A 17,542-nucleotide genomic window follows, 5' to 3' on the forward strand; every position below is an offset into this window, starting at 1 on the left:
TTAGCTACTCTGTTTTGCTTTCTCGGATGATCTACGAATATTGGTGATTGTAACGAATGTTACACCAGTGTGCCATAAAGATATTTTACCTAATATACTCTGGTTTGCTATCGAGTTCAAATTTTGCTAAGTGGTGTTTGGATAATGTTCAAGTTGAAGGTGGAAAAGAAATAAATATTGTAAGTTGAGTTGAAAAAATAAGCAACATCCGTTCAACATGGTGGCTGTTTTGTTTGTATTTCGGCATGAGCAGCCCAATCCTGTTAACTTGGTGTTGGCGGATTTGAAAAATCAAAGTATAGTTCAGTAGGTTAACCTTTAAATCTCTTGTTTAGGAGGTTCAAAATGATATATACGTAGTAAATTTGAAAAATACCTTATATATTTTGTCATTGAGTAGAAATAAAAGCAAAGGTTGGAGTAGAGTATACTAAATATGGTTAACCCCATGAACAAGATGAGTCTATTTTTGTATACGAGTAAGCATGTATTTTCCTCCATGATAAAAAAACCATATTTTTACGAACAGAGACAACTCTTGTACGGTTGTCTAAGTTGCAATGGTTCACTCTCCGAGGCCTTGTTCGAAATGGCGAAACAAGGCCTCCAAGTGAAATTCAAGGAATATGATATTCTATTAAACGAATGTATAACCCAAAGGGCTATAAGAGAAGGTCAAAGGGTACATGCCAACATGATCAAAACTCACTATCAACCTCCAGTGTACCTCAGGACAAGGCTTATTGTTTTCTACATAAAATGTGGCCTTTTAGGTGATGCTAGGTGGGTGTTCGATGAAATGCCTCAAAGGAATGTTGTTTCTTGGACTGCCCTCATATCTGGCTATTCTCAAAAAGGGCATATATCTCAAGCTATCCATCTTTTTCTTCAGATGTTGACATCAGGTACTTCTATTTCTTTGCCCATTACATACACTTTACCTATATATCAATGCAGCATTGCAGCGGAGACACACACACATAAACATATTCCTTTCAATCATTTATTTGCATCTGTTGTGACATACGAAGTGTTAATTACATACTCCCTCTGTTTTAATTTGTTTGATTGGTTTTGAATTGATACGGAGTATAAGAAAGTAAAGAAGATTGCCGCTTCTTGTGTTCTTAAATTAAAAATATATAAAATGTACCAAAATGTCTTTTAATCTTGTGGTCTTTGAGGCCTGCAGCCCTTTTTGATTACCTTTTGTTGTGCCCCTACATCTAAAGGGAGAGGATGGCGGCTTTCTTGTGGTATTAATTGCCTACTCATTCCATTTTTGGAGGATTCATTCCCTGTTCCTGCAGCTGAGAAAACCTCAAGCTACGCCTCACCCACCTCATCATCTATAAAAAAAAAACATAAAAGGGTCAAAATTGTCCTTGAACTATGCGAAATAGACCACTTATATCCTCCGTTACATTTTGGAATAAAAAATACCCCACTGTTATCCAAAGAGATCACAAATACCCTCAAAAGTTTACAACCCAAATTTTTAGTGACGTGACATGCCACATGGGACAATCCCTCCACCTAAGCGTTGCCAACTAGGATTCCCACTAAATTATGATTCATTAATTCTAACCCAATTTATAACCCAAACTCTAACCCATTGCTCCTGACCCGATCTGCTAAACTTAAGAGGCAAACATCAGTCTTGAATTCAAGTTCTCACAATCTGAAATTTCAGTAAGACTAACGAATGGTCTCTTTATACTCCTTCATAAGTAGCAAGTTTATCACTCCAGTTGACAATCTCAGAGACTTTCTGCTGAACACCGAACATAGCGCAATGAAAAGTCAGCTAGGACAAAGAAAGAGCTATCAAGTTTCAGCTACCATACCTGTTGGCCATGGTGTATGATTCCAGAAGTGTAGTTCTTAAGTCGTTCAGATGGATAAAGTTGATTATAAACAAGGGACTGGCCGACTGCTTTGTGTCCTAAAGGTGGATTTATCTTTCCATATTGAACAACACTACCAACTAACTTGAATCCAAGATCGATGTTTGCCTCTTAATTTTAGCGGGTCGGGTCGTTAGCAAGAATGGGTTTTGGGCGTCAGGATTAATGATCCATAGTTTAGTGGGAATCCTAGTTGGCAACGCTTGGGCGTCAGGATTAATGATCCATAGTTTAGTGGGAATCCTAGTTGGCAACGCTTGGGCGTCAGGATTAATGATCCATAGTTTAGTGGGAATCCTAGTTGGCAACGCTTGGGTGGAGGGATTAGTCCCACGTGACTTGCCACATCACAAAAAAATTGGGTTGTTAACTGGGACATTTTTTATTCCAAAATGTAATGAAGGGTATAAGTGGTCTACTTCGCATAGTTCAGGTCTCAGGAGCAATTTTGACCCTTATTCTCAAAAAAAAAAAACCAAGCTAGAATTAAAAAGTTGTCAATAAAGAAAAGAGACATTCTTTTTTATATATATTGAAAAGAAAAGTAAGACAATCAAATTGATATGGAGGAAGTACATTTTATTGACCTTCTTTATGTTGAAAAAATAGTGTAATGCATCGGATTCACCCTTGAAATTGAAATTTCATTTGTCCTCTTTTGACTAGACTGTAAAAAAAAAAATTGTTGCAGGTACTGCGCCAAATGAGTTCACTTTTGCAACAGTGCTTACATTATGTACTAGTGCCATTGGGTTTCAATTTGGGAGACAAATTCACTGTCTCTTAGTAAAGAGCCCTTTCGAATCACACGTATATGTGGGAAGCTCACTCCTTGATATGTATGCCAAAGCTGGCAAAGTTCATGAAGCTCGATATGTTTTCGAAAACTTGCCAGAAAGAGATGTTGTCTCTTGCACTGCTATAATCTCAGGCTACGCTCAACAGGGACTATTTGAAGAGGCACTAGAGCTTTTTTGCAAGTTCCAGGCAGAGAGAATGTCTTTCAACTATGTTACATATACTAGTGTATTAACAGCCTTATCAGGACTTGCTGCAGTTGAACAAGGTAGACAACTGCATGCCCATATTATTCGATTGGAACTGCCTTTCTATGCGGTGCTTCATAATTCTCTCATTGATATGTACTCCAAGTGTGGAAAATTCACTTATTCAAGGATGATATTTAATCAAATGTCCGAAAGAACTGTGAGCTCATGGAATGCGATGCTTGTTGGTTACAGTAAACATGGGATGGGAAAGGAGGTAGTTGAGCTCTTCAAAATGATGAGAGAAGAAGACAAAATTAAGCCTGATGAGATAACTCTTTTAGCTGTGTTATCTGGTTGCAGCCATGGAGGAATGGAGGATAAAGGTGTAGAGATTTTTAACGATTTAAGTAGTGGAAAAGATAGGGTTGAGGTTAGCATTGAGCACTGTGGTTGTGTGGTTGATTTGCTAAGTCGATCTGGCCAAGTAGAAAGGGCCTTTCAGTTCATCAAAGAGATGCCTTTTGAACCAACTGCTGCAATTCTGGGTTCACTTTTAGGTGCTTGCTGGGCTCACCTGTATGTTGATATTGGTGAAATTGTAGCCAGACAACTTTTGGAGATAGAGCCAGAAAATGCTGGAACTTATGTAATTCTTTCAAACATGTATGCATCGGCAGGAAGGTGGGAAGATGCTAGAAGAGTAAGAGAGTTGATAAAAGCAAGAGCCATGGTAAAGGAATCTGGAAAAAGCTGGATTGGTCCTGATTTTATCCATGACACAGAAAAACATAATGGAATGAGGACTTATATTCCTCATCAGAGCTTGCTTAATATGGATGAGCAGCGAAAAAAGAAAACGCTACTCCATTGTTCCCAAGGTAGAGCTCAAACACAGCTCAGTTTGATGATTTATTCACATGGAAACTATTGGTGAAGTCTTGCTCCAAAATGGAATAAAGCATATTTTGGTAAGAGAACTTGATATTTCTTCTTGTATATAATGGGGTAGAGTTTTCTGATGGAGCAACTCATAGGTTTTCTTCTAATTGTGAAGTGATCAACTCTTCAAAGTGTTTGATTATCATTGATTGAAGATGCTTGCACTGGTAGCATCAGACAGATGATCATTGGTTATCCAAACCAGGTTGTTTGGTTTCAGTGTGCACATTTTCACAAACATTATTGAGCTTCTACTCTGTAAATGGTAACAGAGTACAAGTAGAAACACTGCTTCAACAAGCAAAAAATTTGGTGGCTCAAATAAATGGAGACCGACCCTTCCATGCAATGTTTGGAAAACTGTACTGTACGGGATAAAGATCCGGTCAAGTAATGTTCAATGACCTTATAGATTCATACCTAAAGCTGTCAATATGGGTTGGCCCATCCCATCCGGGCTAATCCATACATGCTTTGAAATTTGACGGCTGGGCTAGCCCATTTTTGGTGTGGGCCAGAAAATGGTTGGCCCAGCCCACAAGTACGTGGGCCGTAGGCTTGCCGGGCCAACCCTCTTTTCATAAAAATATATTTTTATAATTTTTTAAATTAAATTATAATTTAAAAATATTATCATAAATATCGACAAGATAATATTATATGGTGTTAGTGTTACTACTTGTTAATCAAATCCACAAATAAAATTATCTTTATAATATTTATTAAGTTTGATTTAAAGTAAAATCATAAATAGCTAAATAAAAATATTAACCTAATTGTTTTTCAATGATCATAATAAAACACAAAAACTATGACAATATTCCATAGTCTACGGCATATGTACGTAGTGATTCCTAAATTTTAGGGAATTTTTATTTTATGTAATACATATTTTATAAATATAATTTATATTTAAATTATAATATTTCAAAGTTTAAACTGATTTTGAATTTAGACTCTTGTTATTTTTAATACTCTATTTTATTTTTTATTTTTTAATTAATTTTTATGTGGCCCACAGGCCGCCCCTATCCATATTTCTCAAGTTCCACAAATCGGCAGACTTATTCAGGCTGGGCTAAAAAGCCCTTTTCTTAAATGGGCTTCAAAAATCGTAGTCCAACCCTATCAAATTACGGGTTAGGCCAGGCCGGCCCAACGGGTCTAGCCCATATTGACGGCTCTATTCATACCATGTGTACTGTATAATAATCTATGGTTGAGATCTATTTAATTTTATATACTCATCATAATAATAAAAACAACAAAGCTGTCAACTATTTTTAACTTTTAAAACTATTAAATAAAACAATTAAGTGTACCGTTGCTAATATTTTCAAGAAAAACAATTAAGATTGGCAGGAATATGCAGACCTCCCGACTTTTTTACCGCCAAACCTTACCTTTTTTTTTAGCAACTAAACTAAAAATAAAACAAAAAAAAAGTCAAAAGAGGAAAAGGAAGAGTCTCCAACAGAGCTCTTCGATTTTCTTTCACCGTTAATGGCCTCATCTTCTTCCTTGTGTACATGGTGGATTTGCACTTTATCTCGGTAAGAATCACTCTCCCACCATTCGTTCCTTATCAATTTGTTTTTCATTTGAGCGTTGCTATTTTTGTCTTATTCGAATTTCAAATTTGTTTCTGCTTGACTCGCGGATCTCCATTTTTCTACCTTTCTTCGTCCACTGACTCCTTCTTCATCTTTCTTGTATGGTTCATGTAAGATTTCTCGTCTCTGTAATTTATTCACAATATTATTCTTGAGACCCTCTACATTGTTGCGTCTGTTTCCGTTCTGAGATTTTGTCGAAGTGAATGAGAATAAGTTGTTTTTGGTGATGTTTTCTTTGTTTTTTTTTTTTTTTTGATGTACTCGTGTTTGAAGTTGTTGATTTTTCCTTTACTAGGCTGTTCACGTCATTATGTTCTATCTGTTTGTGTTTTCCTTGTGTTGAATATGAAGTTAGGAACTAGAGCTTTGTCCATGTTGACTATACACTTTCCTTTGCTTGTTAGTTCTTTGAATCCCCTGAATTTTTGTTTTCTATTCCAATCTAATGCTAAATTGGCCATGTAATCTGCTAGTTTGTTACCTTCTCTATATATGTGATGTACTTCTGTGTCACAGTAATTCATAAATTCCTTGGTATCCTCAATTATTGTGTTGATCTGCCAAGGCGTCTCCCATTCACCCTCTAGAATTTTCTTCAATAATAGAGAGTCTGTCTCTATTATACATCTTGCATATCCCTCTGCGACACCATATGCTATAGCCTCCCTAATTGCAATTGCCTCTACCTCTGTATTGGTAGTGTCAGGTATTATGTCTGATTGTGCAAAAAAAAGTCACCTGTACTACTTCTGATACAAAAGCCGTATGAGCTTCTTCCTGGGTTTCCCCTACTTGCACCATTAGTGTTGAACTTGATTGTGCCAATAGGAGGTGGATGCCACTGGACCATCTTGTAGTGCACTATAGTTTTGAAGCTAGCTAGGGACTTCCACTATATTTGGCCATTGGGTTGGTAGATTCCTCACCTTTGGGAACTTAAACTTTGCCAATTGTCATATATTAGTGTTTACCTGATGCACTAATCTGTTGAAATTGATTGTTCCTCCATGCTTCAAGTTATTTCTTCTTTTCCATAATTCCCATATGATGATACTAGGTACTGCCTTCATGACTTGTCTTAGTTGTGTCGAGACAGGCCATGTCCACCATTTAATTATGAGTTGTGATAATTGCATTCCATCATGATTGATACCTGCACACATTGAAAACTTTCTCCACAACCTTTCAGCAGTATAGGAGATTAGAAAAACATGAGACATAGTCTCTCTTTTAGGATGTTGGCAGCAATGACATCTAGAAGGCAGACTAATTCCCATTCTTTGCACCACCTCATCAACAAGTATCTTTTTTTTCTTCTAAGAAATCTAAGATTTTCAAGACGTAGAATGATATGTATTGAGATAATTCCAATCGAAATACAAAGAGAACAACTAAGAATATAAGCTATGAAAAGAAGAAGAGGACGATAGAATTCTCATTGACTGCCTTTCTTACGTGAACTGATGGTTATAGCAACCCTAGGTACTGATGCAAAAATTAAAAGTACAAGGACTAATATGTAAAGACAATAAAATAAGATAAAGCGCCAATATAGTTAACTGTGAACTTGTTAACTATATTAACCAACTGCTGCTAACCCATAACATATCAATACTCCCCTCTGAAATACTTCATTGACCTCATGGAAGAGAAAATGTTGGAAATCTGATCTTCAGTGTATGAATATTCTCCCATGTGGCTTGATCAACTGGAAGATTGTCCCACTGAATCAACAACTGCATAACTGCTTTATTACCTTGCTGCACCATATGTCTATCAAGGACCTTAGAGGGAGCAGGGCAATAAGGACTGGACAAGCCAAGGACAGGAGGGTGGCTCACAGTAGCTGGGACCTTGCAGCAAGGTTTGAGCAATGAAACATGAAAAGTGGGATGCAATAGAAGTTGGGAGGGAAGAGAAAGTGTATAGGCTTCAGTGCCTACCACACGAAGGACTTGATAAGGGCCATAATACTTGTAAGAGAGTTTGGAAAAATGTTTGTTGGACAGTGTGATCTGCCTATAAGGTTGGACCTTTAGGAAGACCCAATCTCCAGGTTGAAATTTTCTGTTTGATCTCTTCTTGTTAGCCTGATCAACCATTCGTTGTTGCGCCCTACTGAGGTGAAATTTGAGCATCTGCAGCTTGAACTCTCTGGTAACCAAGCTCCTATCCACTTCAATGACCTCAGAATCACCTTGTTAGTAAGGCAAATGCAAGGGGTGAGGTTGTCCATACAATGCCTCATAAGGAGTGGTCTGTGTGGAACTGTGGAAAGTAGTGTTGTACCACCACTAAGCAAATACCAAATAATGAGCCCAGTCCTTTGGAGAATCTGCACAATTGCACCTGAGATAAGTCTCTAAACATCTGTTCACAACCTCAGTTTGTCTGTCGGTCTGCTGTGGAAGTCTTCAGTGTCACACCTTGCATAGCAAATAACTCCCGCCACACCTTGCTAGTAAAAAGGGGATCCCATTCGCTAACAATGTCTTCAGGAAGACCGTGTAGTTTAAATACATGCTCCATGAATAGATTAGCAATATCCAACACAGTGTAAGGATGAGAAAGGGCAACAAAGTGTACATATTTATTGAGTCGGTCTACCACAACCCATATGACCTCTTTGCCTTTAGACTTAGGCAACCCCTGAATGAAATCCATGCTCACACTGGCCCAAGCTAAAGAAGGAATAGCTAGATGTTGAAACAATCCTAGATATGTAGCCTTGTCATATTTACACTTCTGGCATATCTCGCAACCTTTGATATAGTCTTCTACACCTCTTCTTAGTCCCTTCCAATAGAAAAGAGAAGTAATCCTCCTATAAGTATGGTCAATTCCAGAATGGCCTCCATGAACTGAAGCATGCCACAATGTAATGATTTCAGCTCTTAGGGAGGTATCACCTCCTTTAACCAATCGACCTTTCCATCTCAACTGCTGGTTGATAAAAGAGAACAGGATACTCAGCTTGTGGATCAACTTTCTCAATTCCGTATCAGAATCCCAACTGCTCATGATGGTTTGCAGCAAGTCGGACCTAACAACACCTAATGTAAGTGAAGCTAACTCCACTGCAGGAACCCTAGACAAAGTATCAGCAACTTTGTTCTGCTTACCCTTCTTGTATTCAATAGTAAAATCAAATTGCATCAGGTTAATAATCCATTTCAGTTGGGACCCAGTATGAAGTTTTTGTTCTAACAGGAACTTTAAGGCCTTTTGATCTGTTATAACAATGAAGTGCCTACCAGTGAGATCTGGCCCCACCTAGACACAACCATTACCAACGCAAACAACTCTTTGTCATAAACAGACATAGCTTGGTGGTGTAGAGAAAGCCCCTTGCTCAAGTAGGTAATAGGTTGTCCTAGCTGCATAATAACATCTCTTATACCAACATCACAAGCATCAGTTTCCACAGTGAAACTCAAGTTAAAATTCGGAAGAGCTAACACAAGAGCAGATGTTATTGCATCTTTCAAATTCTGAAATGCTTTAGTTGCTCCTTCCGTCCATTTGAAACCTTCCTTCTTTAATAGATCAGTCAATGGTTTACTGATCTGACCATAACCTTGGATAAACCTTCTGTAATAACATGTAAGACCAAGGAACTCCCTGATTTGCTTAAGGGTTGTAGGTTTTGGCCATTGCTGAACTGCTAGGATCTTCTTTGGATCAGTGGCTACTCCGACAGCCGATATGTAGTGCCCTAAGTACTCTATAATGTTTGTAGCAAACTGGCACTTGGAGAGTCTAGCATACAAGTTGTGTTGCTGTAATAGCTGCAACGTGATCCGCAAGTGAGCTACATGATCCTCCAAACATTTACTAAAAATAAGGATATCATCAAAAAACACCAAGATAAATCTCCTTAGGTGCTTTTGAAACACTTGATTCATTAAACCCTGAAAATAGGAATGGGCGTTAGTCAATCCAAACAGCATCACTAGGAACTCATAGTGACCCGAATGTGTCCTAAAGGCAGTTTTGTGGATATCAGGTGCGGCCATTCTGATCTGATGGTACCCAGACCTGAGATCAACCTTGGAAAACCATTGTTCACCCCCAATTTCATCCAGAAGCTCTTCAATAATAGGAATAGGGTATTTGTATTTGATAGTAATCTGATTCAAAGCCCTGTAATCTACACAAAGTCTCCAATTTCCATCTTTCTTCCCCACTAAGCTAACTGGTGATTTAAAGGGACTGCAACTATGTCGTATGAGTCCTTGGTCCTTCAACTCTTTCACCATGTTCTCGATAACATCCTTTTGAACTGGTGAGTATCTGTAAGGTCTTGCATTCACCGGATTTGATCCTTCCTTCAAGGGAATATGGTGATCAAAGGATCCCCTAGAAGGTGGTAATCCCGTCGGTTCCCCAAACACAGAAGTAAACTCATGTAGAACCTGTTGTACTTCTCCTGGCACCTCAACTAAAGGTGTGGGTTTTGAATCTTGTGTAAACTTCTCTTCTTTAGGAGTAACTTTGATCATAAACAACTGAATCTCCTCCTGCTTAATATTGGTAAGAGATTCTGATTCAACTCATTTCATCTTGGGTATGTTACCAGGTAAGCACAATGTTTTTCCTTCATATTCAAACTTCATAGTCATCTGTTTGAAATTAAAAATAATGTCTCCCAAGTCAGTTAGCCACTGAACCGCCAACACCACATCACAAGTACCAAGGGGTAAACGAAGGAAATCTGCCCTGAAGACACTTCCTTGTAGTAACCATTCAACCCCATGACACATGCCACTGATAGGAACATAATTTCCATCAGCTAAGCTAGCATCTCCCCAGTTACAAGGGCTCACCTTCCAGCCCATCCAAGCCACTAATCCACTTTCCATGAAGTTGTATGTTGAACTTGTATCAATGAGTATATTGAGGGCCTTCTTATGACAATGTCCAGTCAATCTCAAGGTTCTATATCCCTTGATTCCAGTCATGGTAAGTCTCAACCACTTCAGTTAACTGCAATAACTCACCTTCTTCCTCCAACGCTACACCCTATTCCTCCAATTCTAACAAGAACAACTAAGCATTGGTCTTACAGACAGGTCCCTGCTCATACTTCTCATCACAGATATAGCAGCAGAGTCTTTTGGCTCTCTTGTCACTTAACTCTACAGGAGTAAGCCTTCTCCTCGTAGGTCTTTCTGCAACAATAGGTGGAGGAGGTTTAGGCAAGTGTAAATTAGGTGTAGTTTGGGGCTTAGCATAAGAGTATGGTTGATTTTTCATTGTTTCCCTCCACTGTTTCGAGAAAATAGACTCTTGTAACCGAGCTAAGTGATACGCATGAGGTAATGAGTATGGTCTATGAATACTTACAGCATCCCCTAACTCTGGTTTCAGCCCATTCAAAAATACACTAATGGCATGATTGGGATCTAATGTCAACCAGGTCATGGCTCTATCTAACACCTCTTGGTAACTAATAACACTGCCAGTTTGCCTTAGACTCACCAACTCACTCATGGGCTCATCGAATTCAGCCCCCAAACCTATCAGATAATGCATAGGTGTATTTTTCCCATGTTGGAATATCAAAGATGATTACGACTCCTCATGTAGGCCTGGTGCCATTGCAGTGCAAGGTCATCAAAATACAGAGCTACAATGGTCACTTTCTGTTGAGACTGAACCTCATCGAAGGAGAAGAATTGCTCTACCTTATACCACCAATCCTGAAAAACCTTGCCATTAAATCAAGGAAAATCCACTCTAGATAGACGTAAGAGTGAGGGGTTATGTTGATTGAGGGAATATTGGGGGTAAGGGGTATAGAGGTTGGGTGGCTTTTGGGTCATATGTGGAGCGTGGTTGACAAAATTGGGATTGAAGGGAGTCTTCAATTGGGGACTTTGGGGTAATGGGAATCGCATAGTGAACTAAAATTGTGTGGATAGAGTAGGGTTAAATTGGGTAGGATGAACCAGATTCTGGCTAGAAGTGACTGGGTTCGTTTGATGGGTAGGTGTCCCCCGGATGTCGGATTACTCGTCGTGGTTTTGTTAAACAATGGAGGAGAAGGAATTGAGTTCATAATACCTGGTATTCCTAGAGGTCCGCTAGTGGGAGAGTATATTTCCTCAGAGAATCTAGGTGTTGCTGGTCGCTTTCCATGGCCATTCTCAATTGCCTTTTTCGGCTCCAAAAATGACTTCTCATTCACTGTTTCCAACTGATTTTGTCACGCAGTAACATTAGCAATGTCAATGGCCATTCGATCCAGACGTGTAAGAACTTCCCGAATTTCAACGGCCATAGTTGATTTCCACAGATCCCGAAAGTGCTCTGATACCACTAATATGTATTGAGATAATTCCTATCGAAATACAAAGAGAACAACTAAGAATATAAGCTATGAAAAGAAGAAGAAGAAGACAATATAATTCTCATTGACTGCCTTTCTTACATGAACTAATGGTTATAACAATCCTAGGTACTGATGCAAAAACTAAAAGTACAAGGACTAATATGTAAAGACGATAAAATAAGATAAAGGGTCAATATAGTTAACTGTGAACTTGTTAACTATATTAACCAACTGTTGCTGACCCATAACATATCATAGAAACAGTGATTCTTTTGAAACACAAGGTTTGGTTTTGTTCTCTTCTTTAAGTTCGATTCTTTTATATATATTAAAGTTGATTTTTTTATATTTGTTTGATCTAGTGATATATTAAGTTGCGCAAATTCTCACTTTTGATACTGCAATCTTGTATTGGATTTTTAAAATTATACTAATTTTAAAGAATTTGACACTTTTGAGGAATCTGAATAAATATATTTTAACCCATCGGTAGCCCCCTAAAGTTGACACAATGTTTCACTTAGACACCTTAACTGAACAATGTTTATTTTAGACACCTCATGTAGGGTCTCGTTGTGTTATTTTGACACCTTTTTAATATCAGCAAAAACATATAATGTGTGTGGATTACACTCACGAATGACGTGTAAAGTGACAAATTAAACGATGACATTTGTCATTTGTATCAAAAATAATTTTTAAATAATTAATATTGAGTAAAAATAAAAACTAACCAATAAATTAATGACACGTGATATTTTTCCCCAAATAAAAATAAAATAAAATTTAAGCCAACTAAAAGAACCACCCCCCCCCAAAAAAAAAACAACCCACCCTGACTGTCTTCTCCAAAGCCCCCCCACCCCTGATCATCTTCTCCAAACCACCCAGACCCACAACCCCCGATCACCTTCTCCAAACACACTTCCTCCTAACCCCCGATCGCCTTCTCCAAACAAACAAATCCCCCTTCTGATTTGATTTTTTTTTTGGGGTCTGCAAAATACCCCTTGACTCCCCCGCTTTGCTTTCTCCAAATCTCTATCCCTTTTTGCAGAAATTACCCCCACCCACATCTGCATGCAGCGCTTCGTTGAATTCACTCCCCACAAATTATCGAAATAAGCTTTTATCAATCTTTTTAAATTCACTTTGTTGTGAATATTAGATTCTTATGAAAGAATTTTATGAATGAGTTTATTCTTAAATTTTAAAAATATTTTTCATCATTTTTGTTGAAAAACCTTCATTCACAATGGATGAAATTTAACTTGGGCAAAATGGTGGCTGAAAATGGGGAAGAAGATGAAAAAAATAATTAAAAATTAACTAAATAACCCTTTCACGCGCCTATCAATGAGTGTATTACACTCATTATGCCATGTAAGCAAAAAGTGTTCAAATGACACAGTGAAATTCTACATGAGGGGTCTATAATTAACATCTCTCTATTACGGTGTCTAAATGAAACATTGTGTCAACTTTAGGAGGCCACCGATGGGTTAGGCCTTAAAAAAAGGTGTCAAAATAATGCAATGAGACCCTACATGAGGTGTTTAAAATAAACATTGTTCAGTTAAGGTGTCTAAGTGAAACATTGTGCCAACTCTAGGGGGCTACCAATGGTATATGCCTCAGCAAAAACATACAATGTGTGTGGATTACACTCGCGAATGACGTGTAAAGTGACAAATAAACGATGACATTTGTCATTTGTGTCAAAAATAATTTTTAAATAATTAATATTGAGTAAAAATAAAAACTGACCAATAAATTAATGACACGTGATATTTTTCCCCAAATAAAAATAAAATAAAATTTAAGCCAACTAAAAGAACCCCCCACCCCCCAAAAAAAAAACACCCCACCCTTGATTGTCTTCTCCAAAGCCCCTCACCTCCGATCATCTTCTCCAAACCACCCACTCCCCACACCTCCGATCATTTTCTCCAAACCACCCATAACCCCGATCGCCTTCTCCAAAACCCCCAAACAAACAAATCCCCCTTCTGATTTGAAATTCTTTGTTGGGGGTATGCAAAATATCCCCTGGCTCCCCCGCTTTGCTTTCTCCAAATCTCTATCCCTTTTTGCAGAAATTACCCCCACCCACATCTGCATGTTGCGCTTCGTTGAATTCATTCCCCGCAAATTATCGAAATAAGCTTTTATCAATCTTTTAAAATTTACTTTGTTGTGAATTAGATTCTTATGAAAGAATTTTATGAATGAGTTTATTCTTAAATTTTAAAAATATTTTCCGTCATTTTTGTTGAAAAACCTTCATTCACAACGGATGAAATTTAACTTGGGCAAAATGGTGGCTGAAAATGGGGATAAAGATGAAAAAAATAATTAAAAATTAACTAAATAACCCTTTCACGCGCCTATCAATGAGTGTTTTACACTCATTATGTCATGTAAGCAAAAAGTGCTAAAATGACACAGTGAAATTCTACATGAGTGGTTATATGTTGGTATATTATACCACATATACAAAATATTACAGTTGAAAATAAAATAGCAAAAAATGAATTAACAAATCTTTAGGCTGAGGCACGGATATCTCACTCTCTTTAACGAGATTCAAGCCCACTGAGGCATATTCTACACCGATCCAACAGTAATACTCTTGACTTGTCCCCTCCAGGATACAACATCCCAACAACATCGTACAACTCAAGCAACTTTGGATTAGTTGAAGAGACCAAAGCTCCACATAAAAACACCTTCCTTCAACATACAAATATTCTCTTTTGTATAGTGAATATAATTGAAGACTTAGAATATTTTCTTTGTCTCAACTCTCTCTTTCACTACACTTACCTCACTACATACTACAATATTTTTCCACAATTCTCATCTTCTTTTTTTGACATTTCACAAAGGAAGAAACACCACTATTTATAGGGGAAGAATTCTTCTTTGTATTGAATAAGAATAATGTGGATAATAATGTAGGTAAATGAATGACCTAAATGTTACATAAGTTACAATGTATAATGTGGTAGAATAATGAGTGGAATTAGTGGTAGATCATGGCAATAGTGGTTACAAGAGTTACACCACAAAAATGACTTCATTCTTATCAACTTATACCCACTAACATATGCACTTAATATTTTAATTTTAATATTAAAATGCATAAACACCAACATTCCCCCACTCATTTCAATATTAAAATAAGAGAGTGTTTCACAATTTAGTTGAAGGTAGACTATTATGCATAATGAAGGTGTGCTCTGCATTGAACCTTCACTTAGTAAAACAATAGCATTTACTCCAGAGTCAGTAGTGGTCTCACACTTGAACTATGACTACTTAAGGGAAATAAAGTATTACTGCTTACACACAATAAACAAGGTGTTGACATAAGCTTTTTTAGCCAGCACATTACCGCTTTGTGCTATCCCGATTTTCATGAGTGTTTTTGAGAACAAGCTCATTCTCATAGAATGCGGCCTACTTTCATACTCACATAGGTGAAATCTGTCAAGGGTGCTCCTATAATTTGACACCCCACTCATACGAGATACAGACTTTCATTAAGAGTTCAAAAGACTCAACCTCCACAAATCATTATAGGATAAATGCACTTACATCATAGGGATTAAATCAAATTAATATTAGTGCATTTCACAACAAGTCATCATATGATTCGTTCTTCCCATTGAACCTGGTTATAGGATCTCTAGTCCCCAGGTTGGGTTTCCTCATATATGACTCAGAAATTTATGAGCTTCAATTTCATCCCCATCGATGTGTTTCAGACTCTTCTTCTTGCAAATGCCTTAGTTCATGAATTTGCAAGATTATCACAAATAATTTTAACACAATTAATATTGATGGTATATCAATGATCAATATGATCGCCCAATATTGTGTTTTCTTTTCATGGGTTTGAATTTACCGTTATAATAACGATTTTGTATTCAACCATTATATTGGTGCCATCACAATTAGTCAAAATTAGAAAAAATAATTTTTCAAAATTAAGTGTTTGATATAGTAAATAAATTCAGTTTTTCACTTGTTGAAGCTTAATTTTTTTTGCGTCTACCTCTATAGTAGATAAGTAAGCAATATAATTTGCTTTTCTCACTTCCAACAAATAACATCAATTTTCTTATCTTATTTGTTTGTACCTGCTATGTACTTTTTCTACAAACATAATATCAAGTCAGGTTGTTAGTCAGATAGCTCATATTTTTATTAGCCTAGCAAACTCCTTTTTTTTTGTCACAACCTTCTCACACAATTGAATGAATAGGAGTTGCAAGACTCACACAACCAACAAAATTGTATTTCACAATTATTTGAATATTATGTGACTTGATAAGAAAATTTTCATCACATGTTTTATGGTATTTTTTCATTCCAAGAATGAAATTTATCTCACCAAAACATTTCATGTTAAATGACTACTCAACATGGTTTTCATAATTTATTTATAACTCTCATGTTAGAGCCAAAAGTCATTACATTATAGGCAAACAATAACATGTGATTTATTCCACAATAAATATATGCATTTGTAATACTCTTTTTAGAGCATTTCTCAAAGATGTAAAAATTATTTTTTTTCACAATGACTTTTTTTCCCTCATTTAATGTGCCCTCACTATTTCAAGAATTTAAATATCTTTTTTTTCATGAAAAGTAGTATCACTTTATTCATGAAAATACTAGGTAAAAAGTTTTTCCTTTACCTTTTCTCCGCTTGAATTGAGCAAGTAGAAAAATACTTTACCATACACCTCTTCTTTTTCATCTCTTGAAGAGAGCGACGTTGAGCGGAACTATGAGATTCCTATCTTGTTCCCACCATATTTCTTGATCAAAGCTATCTCTGGCCAGTAACACCATCTTCCAAACTTGAGATCCACTGCTCCATTCTACTACTTGAGGCATATACCTCTTGTAGTACTTATTCCACATAAATTGGGACCATAGTGAATTTTTTGTTCTAAAATTCCACCAAAGTTTTGCAAAAACAGTTTCGGACACATCAAAAAGAGATCTAAAACCAAGACCCCCCTTCCTCTTTAGGCAGGAAAATATCATCTCAAGTTATCCAGTGCTTTCCTCTGCCATTTTCCTTGAAATTCATAAGTAACTTTGCAAACATCCTATGAAGATCCTTGATTACACATTTTGGTGGTACTAAAACTGATAGCAAGTATATGGGGGATACTTTGCAACACATGATTTATAAGCACAACTTTATCCCCAAAAGATAGGAGTTTACCTTTCTAGACTTGCATCTTATTTTGAACTTTCTTAATCAATTCATTAAAATTAGATTTCTTCATCTTTGCATGGCTAATAGGGCACCCTAAGTAGATTATGGGGAACTTACCTCTCACAAAACCAGTATCTTCCTCCACCTCTTTTATCATAGTATTACCAGCTTTATTAAACATGTAGAAGTAATTCTTATTCTTATTGATCATCTGCCCTGACTAATTTTCATACTCTTTCAAGGTATTCATAATAAGAGCAATTGATTTCTACTCAAAATCAACAAATATGATTGTATCATCTAAATAAGTAAGATGATTAATTTCTCACTCCAATTTGGCATCCCATAACCTTTGAAGTCAGCCTTAGAAAACAACTGGTTTAGAGCTCTAGTGAGCACAATGATAATAAATAAAGCTAGGGGATAAAGGATACCCCTGCTTCACTCTCTAGAAGAGTGAAAGAAACCATGTACTTGCCCATTAATTAGTATAGAGTACCAGTTATTGGCAATCA

The 17,542-nt window shown here is 36.9% G+C and overlaps 2 protein-coding genes across 2 annotated transcripts in view; both read left to right on the forward strand.

Moving 5' to 3' along the window:
- LOC125828357 (target of rapamycin complex subunit LST8-1) overlaps nt 1–17,542 on the forward strand; it is a 1,170,163-nt gene that overhangs the window by 517,408 nt on the left and 635,213 nt on the right. The window lies entirely within an intron of this gene.
- On the forward strand, nt 363–3,987 carry LOC125828348 (putative pentatricopeptide repeat-containing protein At3g13770, mitochondrial). Its single transcript, XM_049507660.1, has 2 exons — nt 363–905; nt 2,599–3,987. Exons 1-2 carry the CDS (start codon nt 437–439, stop codon nt 3,828–3,830), a joined length of 1,701 nt encoding a protein of 566 aa, XP_049363617.1. The 5' UTR covers nt 363–436; the 3' UTR covers nt 3,831–3,987.

The sequence above is a fragment of the Solanum verrucosum genome, unplaced genomic scaffold (genome assembly GCF_900185275.1).
Source record: "Solanum verrucosum unplaced genomic scaffold, falcon-dt-bn FXZP01000048.1, whole genome shotgun sequence".
NCBI lineage: Eukaryota > Viridiplantae > Streptophyta > Magnoliopsida > Solanales > Solanaceae > Solanum > Solanum verrucosum.

Coding starts and splice junctions, on each gene's coding strand:
- LOC125828348 (XM_049507660.1), top strand. CDS start 437: ATGGTTAACCCCATGAACAAGATGAGTCTATTTTTGTATACGAGTAAG. Junction 906..2,598: donor TCTTCAGATGTTGACATCAG/GTACTTCTATTT, acceptor AAATTGTTGCAG/GTACTGCGCCAAATGAGTTC.